Source organism: Primulina tabacum, chromosome 6 (genome assembly GCF_025594145.1).
Source record: "Primulina tabacum isolate GXHZ01 chromosome 6, ASM2559414v2, whole genome shotgun sequence".
NCBI classification, from domain to species: domain Eukaryota; kingdom Viridiplantae; phylum Streptophyta; class Magnoliopsida; order Lamiales; family Gesneriaceae; genus Primulina; species Primulina tabacum.
In genome coordinates this window covers 12,136,436-12,149,641 of record NC_134555.1, presented here as the reverse complement: position 1 = coordinate 12,149,641, position 13,206 = coordinate 12,136,436, and the positions used below count along the sequence as shown (strand labels likewise).

General features: G+C 38.2%; 1 protein-coding gene and 1 pseudogene across 1 annotated transcript; one reads left to right on the top strand and one right to left on the bottom strand.

Moving 5' to 3' along the window:
- Nucleotides 1-3,121: 3,121 nt before the first annotated feature.
- On the bottom strand, nucleotides 3,122-3,211 carry LOC142550391 (small nucleolar RNA R71; annotated as a pseudogene).
- Nucleotides 3,212-4,365: 1,154 nt separating this feature from the next.
- LOC142550052 (uncharacterized) lies at nucleotides 4,366-4,848 on the top strand. Its single transcript, XM_075659294.1, has one exon. It carries the CDS (start codon nucleotides 4,366-4,368, stop codon nucleotides 4,846-4,848), a length of 483 nt encoding a protein of 160 aa, XP_075515409.1.
- Nucleotides 4,849-13,206: the final 8,358 nt, after the last annotated feature.

Below are 13,206 nucleotides of genomic sequence, written 5' to 3'. Positions count from 1 at the left end.
CGATGCTCTACAGAACCTAGAGAACCAGAATTCAAAAATCTGAGAACACCTTGAGATCAAATTCTTGAAATTATGACTGAATTTTGGGTGTGAATTTTTGAATGGTATAAAGGTGATATTTATAGATGATGAGGTGAAAATCTTAACATATTTATGCATGATAAGGTGAAAATATTACTATAATTCATTTGATATTTTTTCCAAAATATTTAGATAATTCTTCTATAATGCTTCTTCCATTCTTAATATCATACCATATTTTGATAAATTTGTTCACCAATTATCATTAATTCGAAAATTTATATTGAGCTAGGTTGTTCAATGTAGACTGCTTTCATGTACAGATTCATAATGTACCTAAACTGTACTGAAATTTGTTATCTTCCTTACTGAGCAAAAATTGCCTTGCATATAATATTTTCTTTCAATTTGATCGATATCTTAGTCTTGATTTTAGAAATTAACATATATCTTGCACTGGATTTCGAATTCCACGTATTTATTGGCTTAAAATTTTTGAGTACCATGTATTATTTAATATTTTCAAATTTCATAATATTTATTATAATACCAGTATTTCGAAAATATAATATTATACATGTCTTTGATTCGCTCAATGAAATACAATTTTCTAATTCATCCATTTTTTAATATAATCTTTTTATAATCTTGAAGCATGGTTTTGTCATCACCAAAAAAAGAGAAATTGTGTCATGGCACGACACCGGGGTTAGTCGATTCCTCCATTTTTTTACAACCACGAAATTAAAAACAACAAGTGTCGTAGTATAATATAAACCAAAAATCAGTTTATTACGCATAATCAATCATAAAATTGTCTTTACAATGTAAATTCTTAAAACGATAAAAATATGCGGAAGTGTTTACAATGAGAAATCAAATAAAACTTATAACAATCATAAAATAACTTAACTTGTTAGTTGTTTCGTCCATTGATAGGTGTGGTTTTTACGTGTTTTATTGCATTAGTTTGTGTGTGTTTGCATTGTGCATGCGTACATTTCGTTCACATTTTGTTCATTTTAGAGTAAGCATATGCATTTGATCATTTCTCACTTGTGTGTGACGAATTTGCAGGAAAAATGGCCGGAAAACTAAAATCGGAGCCAAGTGCCAAGCTAAGAAGGTAATGTGCAGAAGAGGCGGCGCTTGGGCGGTGAAATTGTACTGCCCGGGCACGAGAGAAATCACGCAAAGAGCTGAAGTCCAGAGAGGTCGGCTGCTCGAGCGGTAGTTTTCTACCGCTCGGGCGCGAGAAGTGATCCAAGAAGAGAAAATTCACAGAAGATGTGGCGCTCGAGCGGTAATTCTCTACCGCCCGAGCGCGAGAAGCCGCATTCCCCAAGTGCTTTACAGAGAGTGTGGCGCTCGAGCGGTAATATTCCACCGCCCGAGCACCACTTATTTTTGGGAAGATTTCTTGTCCGATTCCCTACCTTATTTTGGAGGATAGGATGATATGGAAAGGGGAGGAGGACATTTTTGAGGATACTCAGACATAATTTCAGAGCCGCCAAAAAGCTTTGGAGATTTTTCGCGCCAGACGTTGAAGATTTGAAGATTTTCGAGTGTCGTCTTTGCGATTTTCGTCACGCCTAGTATTTATGATCGAGTTTCTCTTCTTTAAACTTTGTTTTGTTTAGTTTTACTATGAATTCTAGTAGCTAATTTTATTATTTGTTGGGATTTAAGGGGATCCTACCCCAAAACTTTGATTTAATTAATTTACACCTCGATTTCTGATTTATTCTTGATTATACTATTGTGTTTATCGTGTTGTTAGAGCGTAGCTAACTTTAACAACGTCTTTATATTGCGAGTGAGTTCGAGAGAATAACTTGTAATAGGAACAAGTAGTATAATCCGTGGATCTACTATTTGCATAGATATATGAAATTGGATATGTGACGATAGTCATAGTCCTGAGGGTCGAAAACTAGAGGATTTCATAAATCGACATGCAATTCACTATTGATAGATAATTAAAGACATTTAATTACTTCATTGAGCAGAATTAGTTTGGCATAGCGAGAGAGAGTGTGTTCAATTGAATAAGAAATCCTGTCGGAAGCATATAATCAATATCGAACGAATTAATTTATTAACGAGGGGTAGGTGAACCGAAATTCCTAACAAATTCATTTCTTATTGAATTTTACTCAACCATTTTAGACATTATATTTCATTAATCAATACTTGAATCATTTTATTTGCATGTGTATTTGATTATAGTAGCAATAAAACAATCATTCAAATTTTCGTTGCTAAAGATTTAATAACTGAAAATAATAATTGTCAAATACAGTCTCTAGTGGAACGATACTCGTACTCACGTACATTATACTATTACTTGACATCGTGCACTTGCGATTAATTTTTGAGCAAATAAAATCATATTTTTATTGAGGATTCCACAGTGCAAGTTTTGCTCGATCAAGTTTTTGGCGCCGTTGCCGGGGACTGTTAATCAATTTTATTTTCAATTATTTATTTAGCATTCTCTATTTTCACTTTGGTTGACACCTTCGATTTTTTTTTCGCAGATACCTCTCTTGTGCATGCCAAGGTCTCTAGATTCTGAACTAGAGACATTCGATCCCGAGATTGAAAGAACCTTACGTAGAAGACGACAACAGAAAAGACTAAGAGACATAATGAACAGGAACGAACGTGAGGAGGAGCATCACGAAGATCCAAGGATCGAAGAGCCAAGGCGCATACCCATGCTTGAGTATGTGCAACCATCGCTTGATGGAGCACGTCCAAGCATAGTGCGACCAACTGTCAGGGCAAACCAATTTGAGATCAAGCCAGCAATAATTCAAATGATCCAGAACACTGTCCAATTCGGGGGAAATGCGCTAGATGATCCGAACACTCACATCGCCGACTTCTTAGAAATTTGCGATACTTTTAAATTTAATGGAGTTTCAGATGATGCTGTTAGACTACGTTTGTTTCCGTTCTCTTTGTGTGATAAAACTAGATCTTGGTTGAATTGTTTGTCTGTAGGTTCAATCACAACTTGGGAGGATATGGGCAAGGCATTCCTCTTGAAGTACTTTCCTCCATCAAAAACCATGAAGCTGCGAGCGGACATAACCACATTCTCTCAATTTGAGCAGGAGTCACTCTACGAGGCTTGGGAGCGCTACAAAGACTTATTGAGAAGATGCCCACATCATGAGTTGCCTCTTGGGTTAGTGGTCCAAACTTTTTACTATGGTTTAATTTCATCTAACCGAACCATGATAGATGATGCGGCCTGCGGAAATCTGTTGAAGAAAACGGCCGAAGAGGGGTATGAGTTACTAGAGGAGATGGCTGCTAGCAGCTATCACCCTCAATCTGAAAGGAACACTCAGCGAAGGAATGCAGGAGTACACCAGGTAAGTGACTTTTCAGCTGTCACCGCACAATTAGAAGCACTCAACAGGAAAATAGACAGCATGAACGTAAACGGGACAGCGATGCGCCTGCAAGAGATATTTTGTGAAAAATGCGGAGGAGAGCACTATGTTAAGGACTGTCAAGACAGTGGTCCTTTCTATGTAAATGAGGAGGTACCAGTGAACTAAGTGGGAGTCCACAACCGTCTGAGGAATGATCCGTACTCAAAAACATACAACCTTGGATGGAGGCAACATCACAACTTCTCATGGGGTGGTCAAAACAGTCAGAATCGACCACAAGGAGGACAATCATATGGAAAACAACCGATGTATAGATCCGATCCTCCTAGAGAAGAAAAGTCCAACCTGGAGCAAATGATGTCTAAGTTTATTTCATCCACTGAAACTAGACTTCAAAACCAAGATGCATCAATAAAAGGGCTCGAGAAACAAATTGGACAGTTGGCCAAGATGATAGCAAGTAGAGAGCCGGACACCTTGCCAAGTAACACAGAGACAAATCCAAAAGAGCAAGTGAAGGCATCGAGTTGAAGAGTGGAAAAGTTTTAGAGTCAAGAGAAAAAGAGAAAACTCCAAAATTGGATGAGCATTCTGAAACATCCAAAGGTAAGTCCTCTAACTCTACACCAGCACCCACTGCACAACCTAAAATTGTTATTCCTCCACCTTTTCCTGCAGCACTGAAAAAAGCAAAACTAGATGCACAATTCGGTAAGTTTCTTGAGGTATTCAAAAAATTGCATATCAATATTCCATTTCAGATGCTTTGATGCAAATGCCTAGTTATGCTAAATTTTTGAAAGATATATTGGCAAATAAGAGGAAGTTGGAGGATCACATGACGGTGAATCTTACTGAAAATTGCTCTGCTTTGGTGCAAAACAAGATCCCACCGAAACTTAAGGATCCAGGGAGTTTTTCTATTGCTTGCATGATTGGAGATGTTTTTTTTCATAAAGCGTTATGTGATCTTGATGCAAATATTAACCTGATGCTTCTTTCTGTATTTAGGAAACTTGGATTGGGAGAACCTAAGCCAACACGGATGTCTTTACAACTAGCCGACAGATCTGTCAAGTACCCCCGCGGAGTGATTGAGGATGTGCTAGTGAAAGTGGACAAATTTATTTTCCCTGCGGATTTTGTGGTACTTGACATGGAGGAAGACATAGAGATGCCATTGATTCTTGGGAGACCATTCCTTGCGACTGGCAAGGCCCTGATTGATGTTCAAGAAGGGAAGTTGAGATTGAGAGTGGGCGAGGAAGAGATCACTTTTGATGTTTTTAATGCACTTAAGCACACACTGCACTCTGATAGTTGTTATAGAATTGATGTTGTTGATGCTCTCGTGTCTAACTATGTGCAGGAAGCTCTTGGGGACTCTTTAGAAGCCACCCTCACAACTGAATAGGAGGATGACGACTTGGACGAAGAAAAAGCTGAAATAGTGGCATACTTTAATGCCAACCATCCATGGAGAAGGCCGATGAGGATGAAACTGGAAGATCTAGGAGAGCGCAGAGATTTGATCCCTCCAAAGTCAAGCATCGAGGAATCACCGACCCTTGAACTCAAACCCTTACCTCCGCACTTAAAGTACGTATACCTAGGTGAAAATAACACTTTGCCTGTCATTATTTCTGCTGCTTTGACAGATGCTATGGAGGAAAAATTGTTGCAAGTTCTCAAAGAGCACAAAAGGGCATTCGCCTGGAAGGTGGCAGACATCAAGGGAATCAGTCCATCGATATGCATGCATAAAATCTTGATGGAAGAAAAGAACTCACCTCTCGTGCAACCTCAAAGACGACTAAATCCAAATATGCAAGAGGTAGTGAAGGCTGAAACTATTAAACTTCTCGATTCAGGTATTATCTATCCTATTTCAGATAGTGCTTGGGTAAGTCTTGTTCAATGCGTGCCAAAGAAAGGTGGGATTACGGTGATCACTAATGAAAGTAATGAACTTATTCCCACGAGAACTGTTACGGGGTGGAGAGTGTGTATTGACTATAGGAAGTTGAATGATGCCACCCGTAAAGACCATTTTCCCCTTCCCTTTATTGATCAAATGTTGGAGAGATTAGCGGGGCATGAATTTTATTGTTTTCTAGATGGGTATTCGGAGTATAATCAAATCACTATTGCACCTGAGGACCAAGAGAAAACCACTTTCACTTGTCCTTATGGAACTTTTGCCTTTCGCCGTATGCCTTTTGGTCTTTGTAATGCACCTGCTACTTTTCAGCGCTGCATGACTGCTATATTCCATGATATGATTGAAACCTTTCTTGAAGTATTTATGGATGACTTTTCTATCTTTGGTGCAATGTTTGATGAGTGTTTGCAGAATTTGAGATCCGTGTTGAGAAGGTGCGAGGAGACGAACTTGGTGCTTAATTGGGAAAAGTGCCATTTCATGGTACAAGAGGGAATTGTTTTAGGGCACAAGGTTTCGGAACAAGGAATTGAGGTGTACAAAGCTAAAATTGAAGTCATAAAGAACCTACCGCCACCAGCCTCAGTGAAGGGAGTTAGAAGTTTTCTAGGCCACGCCGGTTTTTATAGGCGGTTTATCAAAGACTTTTCAAAAATTGCCAAACCTCTATCTTCCTTACTCATGAAAGATGTGCCTTTTGATTTCAATGCTGACTGTTTACAGGCGTATGAGGATTTGAAGGGGCACTTGGTGATGGATCCTGTCTTGGTGGCACCGGATTGGGATCTGCCCTTCGAGATCATGTGCGATGCCAGTGATACTGCGGTGGGGGCTGTGCTTGGCCAGCGTCAAAACAAGGTATTTCATACAATTTACTACGCAAGTAAGACCATTGACGAGGCTCAATTGAATTATGCAACAACTGAAAAGGAATTACTTGCAGTAGTATTTGCGCTTGACAAATTTCATTCGTACCTTGTTTTGTCCAAAGTAATTGTTTACACAGATCACTCGGCATTGAAATATTTACTTGCTAAAAAAGATGTAAAGCCACGCTTACTTCGGTGGATTTTATTATTGCAAGAATTTGATCTAGAAATAAAAGATAAGAAAGGTGTCGAGAATGTGGTAGCAAATCACTTGTCTAGGTTGGAGCTAATTAGTGATGATTGTGTAGATCGAGCTATAAATGATTGGTTTCCTGATGAGCAGCTCTTTGAGGTGAGACAAGCGGATCATCGAGAGGGAATTCAAGGAAGGGGACAATGTTCTACTCTACAACTCCCGGTTGCGACTGTTTCCTGGAAAATTGAAGTCACGATGGTCTGGACAATTCGTGATTTCTAAAGTATACCCGTCGGGAGCCGTGGAGCTGCACGATGGGAAGGATGGGACATTCACGGTGAATGCCTAGCGACTGAAGCACTACATGGGTGGCATAATTGAGCCACAACTTGGAATCACCCGGTTCCAAGACAATTCAATCTGAGACCGGCCAACAGTCTAGCTCTCGACTATAAATTGAGAACTACTTTTCTTTCCCTTCTCTTGCATTTAATTTAATTTTTCTTCCTTGTCAGTATGTTTTATTTTCTTTTACTGTTGTTTGGTTTTTATTTCGAAAAAAAAAACAAAAAAAAAACAAAATAAAACAAAAAAAAAGAGGTGGGTGTCACTTTTCCAGAGAGTTCGGCGCTCGAGCGGTCATTTTTACCGCTCGAGCGCGACCATTGATTAAAAAAAAATCTACAGAGAGCTTAGCGCTCGGGCGGTAATATTTTACCGCTCGAGCGCGCCCACTCATTTCGCGAACATAAGTCCAGAGAACCTGGCGCTCGAGCGGTAATATTCTACCGATCGAGCGCGCCTGCAGTTTAAAGATGCGAATTCACTTTCCCTTTTTCATTCTGCAAAAACTCTTCCCCAAATCCCTAACTCTACCTCACCCCCTTTTCGATTTTCTTGTGCAGGAGCTTCAATCCCTACTCCAATTTCCGGCAAGGTGGAACAATCTTCTTAGGCAAACTAGACTCTTCATCACTCCGGTCATCTTCTCCGATTCACCCACCATCTCCATCAACACCACCATGGCTCCAAAGAAACAACGAGGTAATCCCGGTTCATCCTCTTCATCTTCGTCCTTCGATAGAAATTGTTTCGTGAGTGCAGCGGCTAGGGATAGATACGATCATGCTAAGATTCATAGAAACCCCATTGCCGAAAGGGGATTTCGTCGTACATTTGACGATAGATACGTACCAACCTTTGTGGACTTGAATAGAAGAGGATGGGAAAAATTTAGCGAGCCACCTAAGGCGGCTGTGGTGTCTGTGGTTAGGGAATTCTATGCTAATGCCGGTGAACGAACTGATGATAGGGCATTTGTTAGAGGAAAGCTTGTGCCGTTTGATTCTGCCACGATTAACTCCCCTCTTAGAAACGGCCGATGTTGATGACTCTTACTTCCATGCGTTGGTGGCTGATCCCAACTACACCTTGATTATCGAGACTCTATGTCATCCGGGTGCGATGTGGAAACCGCTGGGCGGACCGCCAAGCTGTTTTGACGAGAAATACTTGAAAGCTGAAGTTGCCATGTGGTATTTGTTTTGGCCCGAAGGATGATGCCAGTCTCGCATAAGAGCGAGGTGCAAAAGGAACGAGCGGTGCTACTTTTTGCTTTGACCCAAGGATACGACATAAATGTGGGCAAACTTATAGCTTCTTAGATCATGTTGAGTGCTCACAACAGCCACATTGGTCTTTTCTTTCCGACCATCATATCCGAATTGTGTGCACGGGCGGGGGTAAATTTCCGGGACGACGAGGAGTGGCTTCAACCGATGAAGCCAATTTGTGGGGAGGATGAACGGCGAAAGAGGGCAAAACGACGGGTGGACTTCCCCAATCAGGAGGAGGAAACCGGTGGATCAAGCACAGCCGTCCCTCGTCGCCCACAACCCCGTAGGCGTACTCAGAATGAAAAGATTGATGAGAGTCTTGCTTTCATGGCCCACCAGGAGCAGATCAACACCAACGTCATGGCGCGTCTTGACCAACTCGACTCCATGGTGCGCACTATGCTCATCCACGGGGGCGTAGACCCAAACACCATACTGCCACCCCTGCCGGTCATTCCCCCCTATCAGTTTCAGTTTGACTATCTTCATCAGGGGGAAGCAGTCGGAGTGCCACCGCCGGAACACGATGAGGAGGAGCCTTGATCAGGGGAGTTTACTGTTTCCCCTTCTTTGCACTTTTATTTCTTTACTGCTTTCTGTCTTCTTTCTTACCGTTGTTTCAGTATGGCATGTTTTTAGCATTTATGTTTCTGTGTCTGCATTCGTGTTCACAATTCTGTATTTTGGGTCTTTTGTGCAATTGGAACATTGCACACTTTTAGTATGAGGGGGTCGTTTTTCGTCTGTCTTGCATGAGTGTCAGTTGATGGTGAAATTAGTAAATTGGTAGCCAATGATGATTGTGGGATAAATGAACTGCATGTTGCTTAGTCTTATCATTCGTTATGAATCCTCAGGTGAATTGAAATCTTTATATGCACTCATAATGGATTTTGATAGTGGTGTGAATGACAGTTAAGTTCAAAATAATCTGTGAGGGGAACTGGAGAAACATAAGATGCGAGTAGAACTTGAATGAGTACCTGTTGAAATGAGTGACTAACCAGTGGCATGAACTCAAGTAGAAAATCAAAAGTATTCCTCAAACATGAGAAAACTATGAACCAAAAAAAAATGAAATAATAAAGGGGATGTAAGGTGAGGGGTAGCCAAAAAGGGATGAAATCCTATCCCAAGGCTAAAAAGATGGAGATGTAAGGCGTTGAGGAATGTCAGAGAAAATTTCTGACAAGTGCATAGTGAAAATGATCTACGTACTCCCCATCTTTCTAAACCACTTGAGCACGTTGGCTATTGACTCCCTACATTTTGTTGTTCAACTATGAAACTCTACCACTGTATGTGTTTACTGGTTGGTCCCAAATAGAAACAGGACTCAGAAAAGAGAAACTTGTGTTGACTGATTGATTCGGCAACCCGTATGATTTGCGAATAAAAATGTCTGAAACACAAACTAGAAAGATCCACAGCACACACGACCACACCTTTTGGAAAAATACAATTATGTTGCGACGTACTGAAAAGCGGTAGTAATGTATGTTGTGATTTGACTAAGTGAATGTGGTTCACAAACCCGCTGAGGCAAGAGATGCCAGTTTGCTATTTCACCATCAGTTTAGTTACTTTAATACTCTCCCTTTTGTGTTTGTTTCATGTTTTAATTGTAGTCTGTAACCTATTTTGCTTGAGGGCAAGCAAAAGGTTAGTATGAGGGGTTGATATGTGTGGTTTTTACGTGTTTTATTGCATTAGTTTGTGTGTGTTTGCATTGTGCATGCGTACATTTCATTCACATTTTGTTCGTTTTAGAGTAAGCATATGCATTAGATCATTTCTCACTTGTGTGTGACAAATTTGCAGGAAAAATGGCCGGAAAACGAAAATCAGAGCCAAGTGCCAAGCTAAGAAGGTAATGTGCAGAAGAGGCGGCGCTTGGGCGGTGAAATTATACCGCCCGGTCGCGAGAGAAATCACGTAAAGAGCTGAAGTCCAGAGAGGTCGGCGCTCGAGCGGTAGTTTTCTACCGCTCGGGCGCGAGAAGTTATCCAAGAAGAGAAATTTACAGAAGATGTGGCGCTCGAGCGGTAATTCTCTACTGCCTGAGCGCGAGAAGCCGCATTCCCCAAGTGCTTTACAGAGAGTGTGGCGCTCGAGCGGTAATATTCCACCGCCCGACTGCCACTTATTTTTGGGAAGATTTCTTGTCCGATTCCCTACCTTATTTTGGAGGATAGGATGATATGGAAAGGGGAGGAGGACGTTTTTGAGGATACTCAGACATAATTTCAGAGCCGCCAAAAAGCTTTTGGAGATTTTTCGCGCCAGACGTTGAAGATTTGAAGATTTTCGAGCGTCGTCTTTGCGATTTTCATCACGTCTAGTATTTCTGATCGAGTTTCTCTTCTTTAAACTTTGTTTTGTTTAGTTTTACTATGAATTCTAGTAGCTAATTTTATTATTTATTGGGATTTAAGGGGATCCTACCCCAAAACTTTGATATAATTAATTTACACCTCGATTTCTGATTTATTCTTGATTATACTATTGTGTTTATCGTGTTGTTAGAGCGTAGCTAACTTTAACAACGTCTTTATATTGCGAGTGAGTTCAAGAGAATAACTTGTGATAAGAACGAGTAGTATAATCCGTGGATCTACAATTTGCATAGATATATGAAATTGGATACGCGCCGATAGTCATAGTCCCGAGGGTCGAAAACTAGGGGATTTCATAAATCGACATGCAATTCACTCTTGATAGATAATTAAAGACATTTAATTACTTCATTGAGCAGAATTAGTTTGGCATAGCTTGAGAGAATGTGTTCAATTGAATAGGAAATCCTGTCGGAAGCATATAATCAATATCGAACGAATTAATTTATTAACGAGGGGTAGGTGAACCGAAATTCCCAACAAATTCATTTCTTATTGAATTTTACTCAACCATTTTAGACATTATATTTCATTAATCAATACTTGAATCATTTTATTTGCATGTTTATTTGATTATAGTAGCAATAAAACAATCATTCAAATTTTCGTTGCTAAAGATTTAATAACTGAAAATAATAATTATCAAATACAGTTTCTAGTGGAACGATACTCGTACTCACGTACATTATACTATTACTTGACATCGTGCACTTGCGATTAATTTTTGAGCAAATAAAACCATATTTTAATTGAGGATTCCACAGTGCAAGTTTTGCTTGATCATCGATCACCAGCCCCAAAACCGGTCATGTTCATCTTCTACTATCTGATCTGCAGACGTATCTAGGGAGAGAGAATAATTGGTGAGTCAAAGGGTCGTCACTGAGCAAGTAAGGACCGTTTGAGAACATATATAACAAATACACATGATTTAAAAAAAACAACATATCATGAATAACATAATTTATCTCGTCAACATAAACATAAGCATATCTTGGCTTAGGCACTAGTTCATCTACTTTCCATGGTTTACTGATATCAGTCCCTAAGTTTTACTCCTCTAAGGGGGCGATGCCATATAACGGTTACAATCTCACCATGTAAGGGCCATAAACTTATCGTAGATTGGGATTACCACCAATATCCAGTTGAATTCTCACACTGCCAAAAACATAGAATATACGATAATCGTATCAAGAAAGGTAGAAGAAGAATTGCACTCGACCGAAAACTTTCAAAAACGGAACAAGACATAACCTAAATTATACTTTTAAAACAAGCTCACTTACTTTAGATCTTGAAGAAAACGTTAAGAACAACTGTTTTTTGACTTGACAGATATCAAAATCCTTCTTGGACCTAGACTGCGGCAATGCTTCGATATTCTACAGAACCTAGAGAACCAGAATTCAAAAATCTGAGAATACCTTGAGATCAAATTCTTGAAATTATGACTGAATTTTGGGTGTGAATTTTTGAATGGTATAAGGTGATATTTATACATGATGAGGTGAAAATATTAACATATTTATGCATGATAAGTTGAAAATCTTACTATAATTCGTTTGATATTTATTCCAAAATTTTTAGATAATTATTCTATAATGCGATCCATACTTAATATCATACCATATTTTGATAAATTTGTTCACCAATTATCATTAATTTGAAAATTGATCTTGAAATGAGTTGTTCAATGTAGGTTGCTTCATGTACAGATTCATAATGTACCTAAACTGTACTGAAATTTGTTCTCTTCTTGCTGAGCAAAAACTGTCTTGCATAAAACATTTTCTTTCAATTTGATCGATATCTTAGTCTTGATTTTCGAAATTAATATATATCTTGCACTGGATTTCGAATTCCACGTATTTATTGGCTTGAAAATTTTGAATATCATGTATTATTTAATAATTTCGAATTTCATAATATTTATTATAATACCAATATTTCGAAAATATAATATTATTCATGTCTTTGATTTAATAAATAATTACATCTCAAAAAAAAAAATTTGTGTTCTCACAAATTGTTAGAATATTTTTACTATCATAAGATTTGGTGATTGATAAATATCAACACCGATATGTTTCTTGATCAAGCCGTTTAACGAATATCAGTTCAAGTAAGATCACACAATATTATATCAGCTCTCAAATGATTAAAAGCTTCTTATTTCATACATGGTTTGTCAGCTTTTTTCAGAAGCAAGGAGGTAAAAGTCGCTAAAATAAAGAAACATTAAATTGACATTTAATTATTAGATTTCAAATTTTTAAAATTTTTGTAGTTCCAATTTTGAAATTGATTTTGTGATTTTTAATCTATAATATATACCATTAATTTTAATATTCAATATTATCAAAAAATTATCCAAAAAGCTACAATGTCGCATTAATTTTTAATAGTTAAAATCGGATGAATACAGATAAAAAAAAAATTAAACACAAATAGCTATTATTTATAAAGAAAGAAAAATCAGTTTTTTATGCTATATTTTATTTAAAAACTGTTTTTCAATAATTAAATAATATTTTTTTATTTTATAACTTCTAATTAAGGTCTAAAATTCATTGAATTCTTTCAAAAAATTTATAAAAATCTTCAAAGTAAATCTACAATAATTTATGAAAATATTTTTTGTAATTATGTGGACTCTACGAAAGTTAATACAATTAGAAATCAAATTTTATAATACTTTTTATATTTTATCCTTGTTTAGTTGCATATGTTTTTTAATTTTAGTTTAACAG